Source organism: Tremella mesenterica (genome assembly GCF_000271645.1).
Source record: "Tremella mesenterica DSM 1558 unplaced genomic scaffold TREMEscaffold_7, whole genome shotgun sequence".
In the NCBI taxonomy this organism is placed as follows: domain Eukaryota; kingdom Fungi; phylum Basidiomycota; class Tremellomycetes; order Tremellales; family Tremellaceae; genus Tremella; species Tremella mesenterica.
This window is the reverse complement of record NW_006711231.1, coordinates 823135-839182: the sequence shown is the minus strand read 5'-3', so window position 1 is coordinate 839182 and position 16048 is coordinate 823135. Positions and strand designations below refer to the sequence as shown.

General features: G+C 44.8%; 6 protein-coding genes across 6 annotated transcripts; 4 read left to right on the top strand and 2 right to left on the bottom strand.

Moving 5' to 3' along the window:
* Positions 1-3043: 3043 nt before the first annotated feature.
* TREMEDRAFT_63211 (uncharacterized protein) lies at positions 3044-3781 on the top strand (the record flags this gene model as incomplete). Its single annotated transcript, XM_007005402.1, has 2 exons — positions 3044-3165; positions 3238-3781. The coding sequence occupies 2 exons, from the start codon at positions 3044-3046 to the stop codon at positions 3779-3781; spliced, it is 666 nt and encodes a 221-aa protein (XP_007005464.1).
* A 253-nt stretch (positions 3782-4034) lies between these two features.
* On the top strand, positions 4035-7339 carry TREMEDRAFT_44559 (uncharacterized protein). The gene is made up of 11 exons (XM_007005309.1): positions 4035-4384; positions 4686-4703; positions 4747-4807; positions 4998-5161; positions 5208-5295; positions 5504-5757; positions 5914-5972; positions 6015-6172; positions 6344-6551; positions 6764-6919; positions 7145-7339. Exons 1-11 carry the CDS (start codon positions 4150-4152, stop codon positions 7211-7213), a joined length of 1470 nt encoding a protein of 489 aa, XP_007005371.1. The 5' UTR covers positions 4035-4149; the 3' UTR covers positions 7214-7339.
* A 297-nt stretch (positions 7340-7636) lies between these two features.
* On the bottom strand, positions 7637-9055 carry TREMEDRAFT_17977 (uncharacterized protein; the record flags this gene model as incomplete). Its single annotated transcript, XM_007005200.2, has 3 exons — positions 7637-7934; positions 8276-8475; positions 8897-9055. Coding segments are annotated over 3 exons (657 nt in total), but the record flags the coding sequence as incomplete, so codon positions are not given.
* A 729-nt stretch (positions 9056-9784) lies between these two features.
* Positions 9785-11163, bottom strand: TREMEDRAFT_31776 (uncharacterized protein; the record flags this gene model as incomplete). Its single annotated transcript, XM_007005229.1, has 7 exons — positions 9785-9916; positions 9976-10065; positions 10268-10355; positions 10405-10468; positions 10756-10815; positions 10977-11032; positions 11126-11163. 7 exons carry the CDS (start codon positions 11161-11163, stop codon positions 9785-9787), a joined length of 528 nt encoding a protein of 175 aa, XP_007005291.1.
* A 368-nt stretch (positions 11164-11531) lies between these two features.
* TREMEDRAFT_44556 (uncharacterized protein) lies at positions 11532-13299 on the top strand. The gene is made up of 5 exons (XM_007005308.1): positions 11532-11763; positions 12099-12242; positions 12443-12507; positions 12557-12833; positions 13013-13299. Exons 1-5 carry the CDS (start codon positions 11572-11574, stop codon positions 13217-13219), a joined length of 885 nt encoding a protein of 294 aa, XP_007005370.1. The 5' UTR covers positions 11532-11571; the 3' UTR covers positions 13220-13299.
* A 1863-nt stretch (positions 13300-15162) lies between these two features.
* TREMEDRAFT_71904 (uncharacterized protein) lies at positions 15163-15990 on the top strand. The gene is made up of 3 exons (XM_007005524.1): positions 15163-15582; positions 15636-15757; positions 15832-15990. Exons 1-3 carry the CDS (start codon positions 15268-15270, stop codon positions 15899-15901), a joined length of 507 nt encoding a protein of 168 aa, XP_007005586.1. The 5' UTR covers positions 15163-15267; the 3' UTR covers positions 15902-15990.
* Positions 15991-16048: the final 58 nt, after the last annotated feature.

The following is a 16048-nucleotide window of genomic DNA, read 5'->3' as shown; positions in this document are numbered from 1 at the left end:
CATGTCATGAGAAAGTTATTTTTGAGGCATGAGGATAGCTTGAGTGTGCAGAAAACCTGGAGTGAACGTGTGAGGGATAAAGCATACTGACAACTAGATACGCATACCCACCCGCACCTACAGAAATAGAAAATGCCGCGAGGGAAAGATACGCCAACAAATGGAAAGGGGCGTATCCACCTGGTTCCCAAGGGCAAGTGAATGCGTGAGTTTTGTTTGTATTCACTTCTATCAAACATCCTCTGTCAAATGTCGCTTCTACCTACCTCCCATCTCTCTCTCCTCAGAATACTCTTCTCATCCCACTCTCCCCTAAGAGCGGGCGTCGTGTGAGATGTCGAGCAATACGTAGCCGACCTTGATCATGATGGAATCACATCCAAAGGAGGTCCAATGACAAAAGGGAGGGAAGGGTCCTTTCTCTTTCCCGCCCTCTTGCCAATTGCGGCATGTCCTCACTTTTCTTTCCACTTTCAACCTTGTTCCTGCACTCCTTTGTTCAAATAACTCCACTTTCTACACGTTTTCTCCAAAGCTACATCATCATCTTTCATTCTCTTGTCTCTTCTTCTTTCTTCGTTCCATCATTTGACTTTCACTTGTTTTCTCATATTTCACTTGGATCGAAACTCGACTCGGCCGAACTCGTTTCTAGATTACAGAATTGTGAAATTCGTCCCTCCACATGCCTCAGAATATGATATACTGACTCACAGACAATCTTATCCACCCGTTCAACCCGCTCTATTCCCTCGTCCGCCACCCACAGTAGCATCCCGACCTCCAATGTTCGGTCCACCCATGATGGGTATGTACCCAGGTATGGGTATGGGTATGGGCATGATGGGAATGCCAATGATGGGTATGGGTGCAATGCCAGGTATGGGAATGCCAATGGGTGCACCTATACCTGGTGTCATGCCCGGTATGCCTGGGATGGGATATTATAATTCTCTTCCTGGGAGATTTGGAAGGGATATGTTGGGTAGAGGTTCGCAGGTTTATCCTTATCCTAATCAATGATCCTCTGGGTTGCTTTTTGTCACGTAGGCAGATCCACTTTGTGCTTCGTGGGGTGTCGGGAGGGGGCAAGGATGATTTCACACTATTCATTTTGTTCTTTATCAGGTGGAAACTATCGGATGTCAGATGTTGGGAAGAAAGATGGTGTTTATATTCTGTGACGAATGGAGATCGGATTCGAATGTGAATAATAGTGTAGAAGGAAGAAGGAAAGATGGGAAGTGGCAATGTGATTAGAGGGAAAAGAGAAAAAGACACGATGTTGAGAAAAAAAACCATTAAGGATATGAATTGATATTTCTTTGCAGATTTCGCAGGTCCAGGAGGTGTCGGTTCGAGGTGAGCTAAATGGGTTCTTTCCTCTCTCTTGACTCCCGCTCCCTATCTCCTCTTCCTCCTCCCTTCGCTCTCCCTTCACACCTAGTGGTCCATCCCAGCACAGCTGAACCACGTTCACACTATCCCGTACCTCCCCACTATGACTGCCGGAATGGGGACCTTTCCGCGCACGTATCAACCAGGACTACAACGTACCAAAGAGTGGTAGGATGATCAGCCAACAAGATTAAAAAGACAAAAATGACGAAACACACAAAGATTCACCCGACTAACTCACAGTCAACCATACCGACCTCCTGATCCTTCCACACTTCCTCCGATGCCATTCGGATTACCCTTCATCGCCAGACCAGGACAAGAAGGATTTGATGCTTAGTGAGTTTTTGTTCAATGTCGTTGTTGTTTCATGTGAGAATAAATACTGATTCTCAGTGGACGAATGAGTGAGTTGTTCGGTATGGAGTGGAAAGAGTAAACTGATTGTGAAAAGTACCACCGGAATTACCTGAAGGTGAGTTTTTCTGTTACAAAATTCTCTTTCTCTCTCAATTATCACTACTCCCTCCCTCCTGTGCACTTCCTTTCTGTCTCTCTGGCCATCCCCCAGCCGTCGACTCCTTCGCTGTCGTTTAAACACCGGTCGATGTCATCAACGACTGTTGGAATAAGTAATGATGACCAACACGAACCTCGCTCACTTACAGGTTGGGACGGCTGGGGTCGTCCTATAGTTCCCGGAGTACCACAACAACCACCTGTCGGACCTCCCGGACCTGCTGGTCCACCTGGAGGTCCTATGCCTCCAGGTCAAGCAGCATCAGGAGGAATGGGTTTTCAACAACCTGGTACGAGGGATATGCCACTTACTACAACTCAAACCACCCAATCCACCCCAACTGGGACTGGAACAAGTGGGACAACGGGGAGACCAGAACAGTGGGTTTATCATGGTGTTTGGTATCGTCAACCTGCGACTAAATCTCATCATCATTCTTCAATCCAACCTTCCCATCATTCACAAAACATCATTTCCACAAAGACGTTCAACCCCCCTTCTAGTGATACCATTTCCATTGGATCAGATAAAACAATAGCACCGGCAATAGCACGTGCCAAAGCTCTCCAATTAGAGAAAATGGATTCGATCAGAAGTGTGAGAGGAGGGATAGGGAGATTAGATAGATTGGTAGTTCCTAGTCAAGCCGCCAATATATCTTGAATTCAAACCATAACACCTAATAGACTCATTCCAAAGATTGGAGAACAAGGTCCATATAAAGGATGGAGGACTTATTATCCTTCTGAACCTATTTGGAATCCTCAGAAACCATGATTTCCTCCATTAATCCTCGCCCACGATCATACCTTCTTCTTCGGAAATAATTTGGCGGCTTGACTAATCGGTATGAGGAGGGTTTCGAGAATCGTCTTCACTTGGAGAGTGGGGTAAAGGGTGTGGAAATGAATTGAATTTGATGGATATGTTTTGAGGGAAGGGAAGAAGAAGTCGTAAGTAAAAAGAATTAAAGTTGATGCATTTCTAGGCCACCATGTTTCGATCGACCTCCGGCACAAGCAGATAGTTATTATCGATACGATCCTTTCGAAGCTTTTTCTTTACCTGCCCAAAAGTTGAACAGAGCTTGGGAATTACACACTCCTAGACAACTTGTTAGTCATGATGTTTCAGAAGAGGATTGGTGAGTTTTCTTTTCCCCTTCTGTTCCTTCTGTCCTCTCTCTTCCTCTGTTGCCTCCTCCCTTCTTTTGCTTTCCGTCTTCTCATCTTTTTGTATCATGTCTGGTGAGTTTTGATTGACTCTAAATCAATTTGACGTAGTGACAAAGTGCTTGAATAGTTGACTGACTTTTCCAGGACTCGATTCATAACCGATCTCTCTCAAGAAGCTCTTCATTCGGCACAACACGATTGGGCAGGTAGAAATCGTAACGCCTTAGGACGTGGTCCTCGACCCGTCTTGACCGATGGGGTTCATTCTCTCTTAGCTTCTTGGGCAGTAGCATTCTTCGCTCCTCGTGGTATCCGAGTATATGCCGCTCAAAATGGTCAAAGGGTTATTCCACCACCTATCGAACCTTTATCTTCTAGAGGTATTAGTCGTGCTTCTGATTATTCTAGCGCGACGAGTGATGAAGAAGAAAGTGAGAGTGGTTGGGGTGAAGAGAATGAAGCTAAAAGAAGAGATATGTATTTACCTAGAAGAGAAAGGGAATTAAGAAGTAGGGAACGTGCTAGAGCTAGAAGAAGGGAAAGAAGGAGAACTATGAGAGAAGAAGAAAGAAGATCTTATGGTGAAGGTGATTGGGAAGTTCATTTCGTACATATGACACCTACCATTTGGCAGGCGGGTGCTAGACCTAGGACTTATGGTGAACCTGTTTTGAGGAGAAGGAGGTGAAAATTGGACTTGAATCGTTTTGCTGCCTTGATGTTTGAGTTACCAAAAGCTATAAGCCCGACATTACAAGTCAACGCTTTTTACTCAGTATATGTAACATGCAACCATGCAGCCGGTGTTCAATACAACAGTTCGAGGGAGACGATCGGAGATGATTCCGGCGTGCCTATCTTTACTCTCTTTCAGAGGCTTGGATAATGGCGCGCCTACCATTCCCACGAAAGATCCTCTCTTTTTTTTTCACAACGACTCGCGACAAACGACTCAAAAACGAGTACTTGATACATTTACAAAAAAAACATTACCCGAAACTCCACTCGAATAAAATCATTCATCAAAGGATATATAAGCTCCAAGAAGAACTCAACATGTGCCCACCTCCAGATTCAGACGCAGCCGTTACCAACGGAACAGAAGAAATGGTACCTATCGTCACTGACGCTCCTGCTCTTCCTCCTTCGCTGAACGAACGTACAAATGGGACAAACGGTGTCAACGGAACCAATGGGACCAATGGACATTCCGCTCCTCCTAGTGGGAAACATAAGGGAGCGTATGGTCGTGCTTCGGATTTTCTGAGTAATACCAGTAATTGGAAGGTCAGTCAGAGCATTTCTTCTCTTCAACTCATCTTTGTTTATTATGAACTTGACGGTTTGTTAATTGTACAATCATATTTCCTTGGGTCTCGACCTGGGTATGTTTAGATAGTAAATTGAGTGTTTCCGGGGATAAAGACAGGGTGCGATGTGTGTGGGGAGTATAATGACTGTGGGAGAAGAATGATGTCTGATGGAATGGGTGGACGGTATGATGGATTATTGATCTTGACCATTTGGTCATCTGGTGGATTGTTATTTGCGCTTCTTTGTTACAATAGAGAAAACGCTGACAATGCAGATCATTGAGAGTACATTAAGAGGTCAGTAACGACTGATCCTTGACACTCAAACTGATATTCGTAGAAGGAGAACAATTCGCTAATGCTTTCTTCACACTTGAGACCAAGATCAAAATTGCAAGGATGTAAGTCTTTTCCCACCTTGTCCTCTGTTTCCCTTGTACCTCCCCAAGTACAACCTGTATACCTACCCTTTCATTCAATACCATCGCATTCTATGATGTTCCAAAAGAGAGTCATCATGATATCTCCGGTTCATCTGTATCTGTAGCAGGAGAGATATTGGTGGGAAAATTGTTACACGCTAACACACAGGCTGGACGAATTTGGAGTAGAATACATCGAACTTACTTCCCCGGCCGCATCTCCCGAATCGCGTGCACACTGTGAAGCAATCTGCAAGTTAGGTCTCAAGAGAACTAAAATATTGACTCATATTCGGTGTCACATGGATGATGCTAGACTTGCTGTGGAGACTGGTCAGTGAAGAGTATGATTGATATGATTGACAATGCTGATATACAGGGGTGGACGGTGTGGATGTAGTTATTGGGACTTCATCGTTCTTGAGAGAACATTCCCATGGAAAGGATATGACATGGATTACTAAGACGTACGTCTACCAACTATCACTCAGGATGTCCCTCTCTGCTATCTCACTATAGTCCTCGCGTAAATCCATTCCCCCTGCTACACTGTTTGTGTATCTCGCGAAGGATTCTTCCATCTCTCAAGGAAGGACTTTGTAGACTTTCTGTTCAACTTTGTCACTACTTCAGGCCAGTCAGTATCTGGTTTCAATGAGGCTGACTTTTATCCAGCGCCATCGAAGTCATTCAATTCGTAAAGTCCAAAGGTATCGAAATCCGTTTTTCCTCAGAGGATTCTTTCCGATCTGAACTCGTCGACCTATTGTCTATCTACCGTACGGTCGACAAGATCGGGGTGAACAGAGTCGGTGTTGCGGACACTGTAGGATGCGCCGATCCAAGACAAGTTTACGACCTGGTTCGAACTTTGAGAGGTGTGGTCAGTTGTGATATCGAGACGCACTTCCATAATGATACTGGATGTGGTGAGTGAAGTTCTCCCCTCTTCATATGATAATCCCCTGCTCCTTTTCTCAACTCCTATCCCCTATCTCACTTAATTCGTAGACGTGTAGACCAAAATTACATGGCTGGGTAATTTTGCATGTAGGGTAATGTAAAGCTTTGGAACTCACAAACAGCAATTGCCAATGCCTACGCCGCTCTTGAAGCCGGTGCTACCCATGTTGACACTTCGGTGGTAAGTTGATACACCAGTGAGAGTATACGTACTGACGTCAAGCTTGGTATCGGGGAAAGAAATGGTATCACCCCTCTTGGAGGTTTGATCGCCCGTATGATGGTTGCCGATCCTGAATACGTTAAGAGCAAGTATAACCTTCATATGCTTCGTGAGATTGAGAATCTTGTCGCAGAGGCTGTCGAGATTCAAGTGCCATTGTGGGTCATTCGTATCCTCTCTTCTGATCCTTCTTATACTCTCATGCCCATACTCGATACTGGTTCCGCCCTATCACTCTGACCTATGATGACACATCTGTACCCCCGACTCTTTCAGCTCCTCGACAGTTCTCATGGTGACCTCGAGCACGAGTTTGTGTTGACACTCAGTAACAACTACATCACCGGGTTCTGCGCTTTCACCCACAAGGCAGGCATCCACGCCAAAGCTATCCTAGCCAATCCATCAACATACGAGATTCTCAACCCCGCTGATTTCGGTATGACACGTTATGTCTCCATTGGACATCGTTTGACAGGCTGGAATGCCGTCAAGTCTCGTGTTGAGCAACTCAATTTACAATTGACGGATGATCAGGTTAGTCCCTCATCCGTCTTCGTCTTGCACAACATCCTTGAGATCCCTTCCCCATCCTCACATCAAGGTCATCCTCGCACTACAGTTCATCGCGCGACAACCTTTAGCAAACTCGAACGCAAGCTCTTTCGACAAGGGAATTTACTAGTAACAGCCTTGAGAAAGTGTCATCCGAATCATGATCATGTAAGATCACTGGGCTGACGTACCAGATCAAAGACGCTACTGCCAAAATCAAGGAATTGGCAGATGTTCGAACTCAATCTATGGAAGATGTCGATATGATCTTACGTATTTACCACACTGGTATCCAATCGGGAGATCTGCAAGTTGGTCAATCGGCCGTCCTGGACAGATTGTTAGAAAAGGTGAGTCTTCATTCGATTTTTTTATCGATTCATTACTCTCTCACCTCACCTCGCTCAGTCCTTCATTTCCCTTGCCATCCAAGCTAGCCAGCTATCCTTCATTTCTTCGATTTCCCGAGGGTTACTGGAAGAAAATCCTTAAACATATCCACTTACACACCATTCCGTCTCTAAATGTTCTTCATCCCCGTATGCTTTGACAGCTGGACGACGACTGATTCTCAGCATATGCCCTCTAGGGACAGTTCACCCGCTAGAGGAGCTAAGAAGTCTCGAACGGATACTACCGTCTGATACATGTTTCATATCTTTCAATATCTCAGCTCTTTCAGAGCCATCTAAAAAAAAACCATCGGGAAGGAGAGTCAGGGGATTGATGTATGCTAGATGTATCAGATGCATGATCTGGGTGTTTCTCTTACATTGTGCTCGATCGGTAAACCGGATGCTCCATGCTCCGAGTGAGGGCGTTTTCACCAGCCTCAACCTTGAGTGATTTCCACCAAAATTGAGTCATTATGATTGACTCGACTTATGTTCTGTACCATGTACCAGTGAATGGAATGAGAAGGACGGGATACAAACAAGAGAAGTGCATAATCCAATTGTAACTTAAAAGCATATCACATCATCCTTCACCTCTCAGACTCTATGTGATTAATCTTGACAAGAAAAGAAACGAAAACATGAATACAAATTCAAATACTGTACAAAAGCTCAAACCCTCTCACATACTTTAATAGCGACTTTACATGCTAATCCCACTACGGCACTTAAGAAAGCGTGTCCAGGAGCTTTCTGAGCTCCTCCTTCTACCGCAATATCAAGATGTTCTAATTCGTCATCTCTGAATTCTCGGATGATATTGGCTAATAACGGGAGTGAAGGATGGGGTTTGACTGGAAGGGATGACGAATCGATCATGGATTGTGAAGATGTATGATAGTCGGGTGTGGAGTTTGATAGAGATGATGAAGGAGAAGGAGAGATGAGTGGTTGTAATGCTTTTAATTGACTATGGTCATGTCAACACGTTTCACACTTGTTTTTGGTTCTTCACAGATTTGACCAGAGAGTGTTTGATGATTTTCGTCAGGCTCAAGTATGTGATGATACTGACACTCGTCCCATTGAAGAATGAGAAGCGGAGCGAGGAAGAGAAATCTTGTTAGATAGAATACGGACATATGACACATAGTATAGACAAATGAAAGGTCCAATGTGATTGGAAAGGTGTATAAGACAAAAGATCTGTCCCAAAATAGGAATAGACGGTAAAGCTTAGATAACGAACAGGATTGAGAGAATTAAAAAAAAAAGGAAGGTAACAGAGAAAAGAAAAGAACAACCACTCACTCATCATAATGTTCACCAATGACAGTCTCAACAGCTTCCGTACATGCCATAGCAGCTTCTCTTCCTGCTAAACCTGTACTTGCACCTAAGAAAAAAGCTAACCCTTGCCATACAGGGTAAAGAAGTGTAGGACGGATATGATGTTGTTTTTGAAGTAAATGAGTTATATGAAGATGATGTTTTTCGTTTTCCCACATTTCCTAAATATGTCAACATCCACTTCTTTGTGTGTTCAGCTTGTTTATAAAGGTTAATATGATAATATCTCAATGTCATCATTCTCTCTTATGGCTACCATTGTACGAGATGATGTTGGTTGAGATCTCCATTTGATCAGAAGGGTTTGTGATAATTTGTTGGATACACCTTCTTGATGTATGTTTCGAAGTGGTCAAATTGGAAAGATGAAATGGACCTATCGAATATGTGTTGAGGCGAAGGGACAAGTTCGATCGGCAATCAGGATAAGACGGACAAGGCGGACAAACGGATAGAAAATCACACAAAAGAACAAGAATGACAAGTCCACAAGACGTCTTCAAGATCATGATTATTGGAAGTGATAAATAATGTGTACATGGATATGATGGAAATATGGGCTCGAAACGAAATGAAACCCACTTCAACATCTTTAGCAGTCTTCAAATCCCCTCTCATCAAACTAGCCCATTTCTGACCTCTGTATATCCAATTCGCTCCCAATTCACCAGCCTGGTCTACCCTGATGATCTTACTTATCAATTCTTGTTGTTCTTCCGTCAGATCCGGTCGGGTATGAGTAGCTTTCCATTGTTCCCATTGATCTTTCCCTGCTGTCTCGGCGTTCGGGATTGATGAGTGAGAAGTCTGAGTCGATGAGTGAGAAGGCTGAGTCGATGAGTGGAAGGATTGAGATGAAGAAGAGGTCGATGAGTATGAAGATTGAGAAGAGGGGAAGATCGATGAGTCGGTAAATTGGGTCGTTACCGAGATCGGGGTGTGTGAATGGGAGGAGGTGGATGCAATGGAATCAGAGGTGGAAGAGCTAGAATCAGGGGTGAGAGAGGTAGAGCTAGCACTAGGAGTGGACGAGGAAAGATGACTTTGAATAGAGCAGGTATTCGGGCCTGGAGGGATCGGTGAGATAGATTTCAGGTAAATGTAAGAAGGACGAAATCGTGATTGAGTCGAATGATTTCGGATATACCCATAGGGAGTAGATCGGATCTTGAAGAACGGAAGATTCATATTACGTGGAAGAGACATGAGGTATGTACAAAGAAAGATGAAAAGGTGGAAGGATGAAAGAGCAGAATCATCCCGATCTGGTTAAAGTTAATTAGGAAGGTTTCTCAACTTTTTTCAAATCTCCCTTTGACATTTCATCGCGGATCATACAAAGATGTGTAGAAAACGAATACGAGTACAAGTACACAGATCATTGATTGATTCCAAAAGAACATCGAACATGACAAGATTGAAAAGTATACATGCATATCTTCATTTTCCTCTTACCAACAGCCATCCATTCTACTTGACGCCCAAAGATTCGAGAGGGATCATGTTTGAACTGAGAATTGTCAGTCGATTCCTTAATAAGGTAAGGAACAACTTACTAGGTTTGATTTTGAAATGAAGAGTGATGAGTGAGAATATGAAACACTGCTCATCAACACCGTTTACAAGAATACAAGGAAGGAAAGAAATGGGAAAAAAATCACTTTGAGATCCTGAACCAGATAATAAAACACTCGAAGACCTTCCGCATCGGCCGATTCGTTGACATCTGCTAAAGATCCAATTTTCGCCGTCTACATGTCAGCTTGGGAGTTCCCTTCGGTTAAGCTGAGTACAAGGCTTGTGGTTCGGTCGATACGATGGTTTCGCTTGACATGAGGAGAGGGGATATTATCATATTCGGTATGTGGGAGATCTGGGGAGTGCCCGAATCAAGATTGTTTTGGCTTGAAAAGAACGAGAAAGATATGAATGTGGGAAAAACCATGAACTCACCTCGAAAGAAATATGCTCTTTGTCAATCCTAACTTCCAATTCTTGCTTCCCCACTATATTCTTCTTTGGCCATGAGACGTCGTCTTCTCTGAATTGTCAGCCTAAAGCTTGACAGATGGTCGAGGGCGTAGACCAACTTGGTTATTTCACTATCTCGGATGATCCGCTTCAACTCGTCCACCACTGCGGGTGAGACGAACACTGCGAGTCAGTTATGGTTTCCTTTGGTGTTTCTCGACTCTCATTGTATCCCTGTCTTGTTCTCTCGTCTCCTGTGACCTTATGACTTGGAAAGTCTCTCCGGCCTTCCATCGCTCTCCACTTCTGTGAACCGTCCCTCTCCAATAATGATCCGTGCTCGTCATCCGCAATGCGAAATACGCATGACGGCAATGACTACCTCGCAAGTTCGCCATGCAATGTCGACTGACAATCTAAAGAGTCGTCCCTCCACAGGGGTGTGTGAATGAAAAGGATACCACACTCACTCTCTTTTCGGATCAAAGAATCATTTCTATAATTCGAGTTGTTGGCATATCTGATCCGTCCTTTCTGTCAGCTCTCCACCATAAATCCCCATGTTACAAAAGGAATCAATCAACTTCAAATTACACTCGGCTCAATTTTGACCTCAAATTCGCCCGAGCCGCTCATCTAAATGGGAGAACCGAAGGGAATGATGAAGTGACAGAGACGAAACGAGACATACCATGTGAATATTCGAACTCCAAAAACTCATGTCCATGCATTCCTTGATGACCTGTACTAATCTCATCAGCTTCATCTCGGGGTCGGAAAAAAAAAAGCTGACTAGTATCTGACCGTCAGCTGTATTCTAGGTGTTAGGGGTGGACGTACCGAAGGTAAAATGGATCTCTTTCCAAGTCTGCTGTCATTTTAACTACTCTTTCCGACGTTTTCTATGTGTGTATGTGATCTCCTTGGATCTTTTTAGAAGTCTGACCAGAGTATAGAGGATGTGGTCGATAGAGTAATGTTGAGCGTGCTAGATGGGTTGAGTGTGAGAGGGACGAAGGTAAGGGGAATCCATTGCCACTCTTCGGAGATACGGCGTTTCGTTCTCACGTGGTGAAAGTGGGGAAAGTGGGGAAGGCCGGTCCACCGATCAACCGAATTCTTTTCTCCTAATTTGGGACATGAATTGGTCCCTCCTTCTTAACCCTCCCTCCGACTTCGCTCCCTAATCAGCAAGACACTACATCATTCTATCATTCGATACCAGTGTGAATCTTCATAGCTCTTCAAACATCTGAAGACTGGACCCGAAAACAGCCGTCGGAACCATGTCAACTTTGTATCCCGGTGGGGCACTCATAGCTGTCGGTCTGGCAGGCCATGGTTATCGGAAAGGTTCTTTATCACCTTCAGGTGCTATAGCAGCTTTGTTAGTGGGTTATGGACATTTGGCAAATCCTTTGAAGTTGTTTGGAACTACTATGATAGTGTTTTATCTCTTAGGTTCGAGAGCTACCAAGGTGGGTTTTCACTCATATTCTTTGGCTATGCAGGTCTGCTGCTTTCTTGTTGGTTGAGATTCGAGTGATCAGATATTTCAAAGCGACGCAGTTCAGAGATGGACTCAATTCGATGTCAGGCGGTGAGACGAGGGTATTTTATTTTGAGCTGGTGAGACACGACGACATCTTTATTTGCAGACAAAGAAAGACAAGTCAACAAGGCCGTCAGAAACACCGGTTGACTGATGATGTTGGGATTGGTAGTCAAAGGAAAAGCGATTGAGGGTGATGACGTGCGAGTCTATTGATGATGGTATGGGAGGAGAAGTAAAAGGAAAAAAACTAAATCATAGGTGAAAGCTGCTTATAAAGCGACACTTGAAGATGGTCCGGATCCTACGAAACCAGGAGGGAATAGAGATGCTATACAAGTTCTTTCGAATTCTCTTCCTTCCCTTCTTGCGGCATTGGCTTATAGATTCTACGTGTCTCAGAATGTACGTTTTCATCTTTCATGTCACTTCTTCCCTTAATTCCGTTGTCTCACTCACTCATCTCATCTCATCTCAATAGTAGAGTACTGAGCTCTTGCGTAATGCTCCCTCTGATAAACACCAACCACCTTTCCTTTGGACAACACCCGCATATCGGATTCCTCAGCTGCTGGGAAAGTATCGTAAATCCAGCTTACACTTAGATCTTTCGCACTGGTCCTATCTCCTCCAACGGACTCAGCAGGTCGCTCATCTTCTTCGCTCTCGGGTACGTCCACATATACTCTCTTCGCATATGCTGATGGCTGATCTTACAGACACTTCTCCAACTGTCTCGCCGATACCCTCGCTTCAGAATTAGGCATCCTCTCTTCTTCCCCTCCACGTCATATCCTCACTCTTCAATCAGTCCCAAAAGGGACCAACGGTGGTGTTTCTCCTCTCGGTCTTGGTGTCTCGGCTTTGGGTGGTCTGGTCATGGGATTGACTATGGTTGTGGATTTATTGATTGAAGATCCTATGTCTCGGAATGACTATGGATGGGCTTCAGAGTTGCTCGTGTTTGGTATTCTTGCTGGATTGGCTGGAAGTGTGGTGAGTGTTCTGATCTCTCATCATAATGCCATAATCTCATGCCTCAAATATATTCAATTCTTAAACATCCATCATTTCTGGACACCTTGGACAATCCACCCAAAGTAGACTACCAACCTTCTGAGCGGTATCACAGGACACACTGAATGTTCGAAAGAAGAGTTTTCCTGACACTTCAGCTCGACAGTATTCTCGGTGCTACCCTCCAACAAACCCTTTTCTCAGAAAAAGACCATAAGATCCTCACTGACCTCTCCACCCGTCGGTCAGGGGAGGACATCAAACCGATCGGATTCGGTCTGAACATACTGAGCAACTCTGGGGTGAATTTTGTATGTGGATGGGTATTGGCGAGTGTGGGATGGTGGTATGGGAGTAGGGTATGATTCGTACTTTTCTCTTCCCCTGTGTATCTTCACAATCATCTTTTGTACGTACATGCATGTCACTTTCATATTTGTTCGTTATCAGAAACTCTTACACCCAAACAAGGTGTCGATGACGGGAATGTGGTGAAGTGTGGCAGTGTGGCACGGAGGGATCGATCGTGGGAAAGACATGTGGGGGAAAATGCCTCTTTATACAAATTTCCACAGTCAGTGACGAGATGAGGCATGAGGCAAATACTTATCATCAACGCACAGACATCAAAAGCCCAAAAGTAGTAACTTTTCCGTGCCCGTTTGACGCTAATGCCGCATGCCGCTCTGATCGCCAAAATCCGAGGAAATTCGTTTCCAGGAAAGGACATTCCTCCACCATCCACCTTCTTTCTCTCTCACACATACTTCATTACATTCCATCTCTTTTAAGCTCTTCCTCTCCAAGTGACCATCAGAGTTCGACACTGAGGTTTTAGATCTCACCAGGCCTTAGACAGGAGTCAAGTAGAAATTTAGTGAGTCACCTCTTTTCATATCCCGTCACATTCCTCGTCAGCCAATCCTTTTCGGCTCTCTCCCTCGCCTTTTCTCAGCTCTCTCCGATCGTCTCGTTACCCAAAATCAACCATACCATATCCTCAGCTCGTTATCGACACCACGTACAACTCCGGCTTCATCCTCCATCAAACCTTCCCTTTTTCCCAGTGGTACAAGCTGGTACTAAAGCAGTTGTCAAGATTTGACAGCTGACGACTAGTGTCACGACTCAACCAGCTATCATACCTTTTAGAACCCCGACTATCCTCTCATCCCGAGTATGAATCAGAGGGCCAAACCAATCATTCGATGATCAAGAGTCAACAGGCTTTCAACGACGTGGTGGGACAACTAGGAATACCGAAAGAGATGCAAGTTCCCGGTTGGGATCACTTGATTTATGGTCAGGATCGAGCAGTACCGGACCAAAAAGGTTCCTCGACAACTCCGAAGAAAAACGCCTTGAGATCTCTGGGAGCTTTGGTAAGTCAATTTGTCTACAATTCCTTCTGAGTTCTATTCAATGTGTATTTATCGCGTCAGCCGCACTTCTTTGTTGTCCACCCCCCATCCTGGACGCAACCTCTCTCTGTCGACGGCAGTAATTCCCCCTGTCCCACTTTATGTCCACCTTGACACTTAGTTTCGATCACGCCTGTGATAGATGGATACTTGTTGATAGCCAGTATCCCAGTCCTAATCCTCCCAGGTTCCCACAACGCCACTCCACTCCGTCTCCACGTAAACTCGACACATTCGATACACAGTCTAGTCAAGGTCACGGGAAGACGCTAGTTAACACTCCTGACTTTGCTCGCTTAGCCGGCTTTGTAGATGAGGGAAACCAATCCTACTCCACTACCTCTTTCAATGACAAGATACCAACCTCTACAAATTTCTTCCAACCCATCTCTCCCCCACGCTCAAAACCCAACCGTCTCATCTCTGAGATGGAATACTATAATGGACAAATTCCTCTCAAAAACTTTGACCAAAAGAGGGTTGACTTGGAACTCAGTCCACACCTGAACTTCAAAAACATGGACGACTCGATGAGCGATGTAGACGCCGAAATCGAAAAACTCCTCACTCCTCCCAGTATACCCTACCATCTAGATGATATATGGATGAACGATACCCGTTATGCTAGACACCAAGAATGGGCTCTCGAGAGACCTATCAGTCGCTCATCTTCTGCTCCAGCCCCTGAACCCAGAATCAGCACAATGTGGCAATTGGATGGTACTCCTAGAAAGGTTTCTCGACCCAGCTGGCGATCGGTCGATGGTGCTCATTTCCCATCGATACCCCTCATGGATGGGAGCACTTCGCCATGTCCCTTATCAGTGTTTCGGGGGAATGTCATTAGACTTGAAGATGAATCACCAACACAACAATCAGTCATACCTGCCTCGCTACCACAAGCACCGAAATTCTCCCAAACAAGTGTTGATCAGCCCTTCATTCCCCGAGCCATCTTTTCTTCCTCCCTTGAAGAACCGTCGGTGGATCAGATGTTGGCGGACCAATCTATCACCCAATCACTATCGACTCTAGCTACAGAAGAGCCTATGCTTCAAATCCGCATTCTGGGCGACTCTGACTCTCTCCCTCCTCCCCGTAAACGCGCAAAGACAAACAAGCCATTGGTGACAGAGTCAAGTGCACCAAAACCTCTTTCCAGAAAGCGATCAAAGAGCGAGCGTCCTACCCAGTTGATCCGTCACTCCTCTTCGGAAGCTGCTGCAGGATCTTCGGATCTGACTTCGGTCACTAAAAGAGGGAATGGCAAGAGGGGTTCCACGGGGAAGAATTATACGGAAGATGAGGTAAGTTTTTACTTTCTTTCCAAATCCATTGTGTCGTACATGCTGAACCACAGGACAAACTAATTCTGGATCTAGTGACTAGTCGAACGCTTTCGAGTGAGACTCTGTCACCTATCTGCGCTTCCCTCGTCGCTGCAGGATTCGCCGAACGAACCTGGACAGCACTTCGTTGGAGGTGAGTCTTCCATTCGCCGATTTCTAAATCTCTTTCTCTTCTGATAGTGCTGGCAATTTGAGACTGATGGTCAGATTGTGTCATCCTCTGAACGACCAGTTTAAAGCGCGTATTGCTCAGTTGGAAGGTGGATGGATGGAGTGATGATAGATTCATGTATGTAGATTCTTCTCTGGTATATGGACGTCAACTGTATATTCATCATTCATGTATGCATCATCATAAGTATGTATATCACGGGCTATGGTTTAAGCCAACTTACTTGTACTAGAAAAGTCACCCAATTACCCA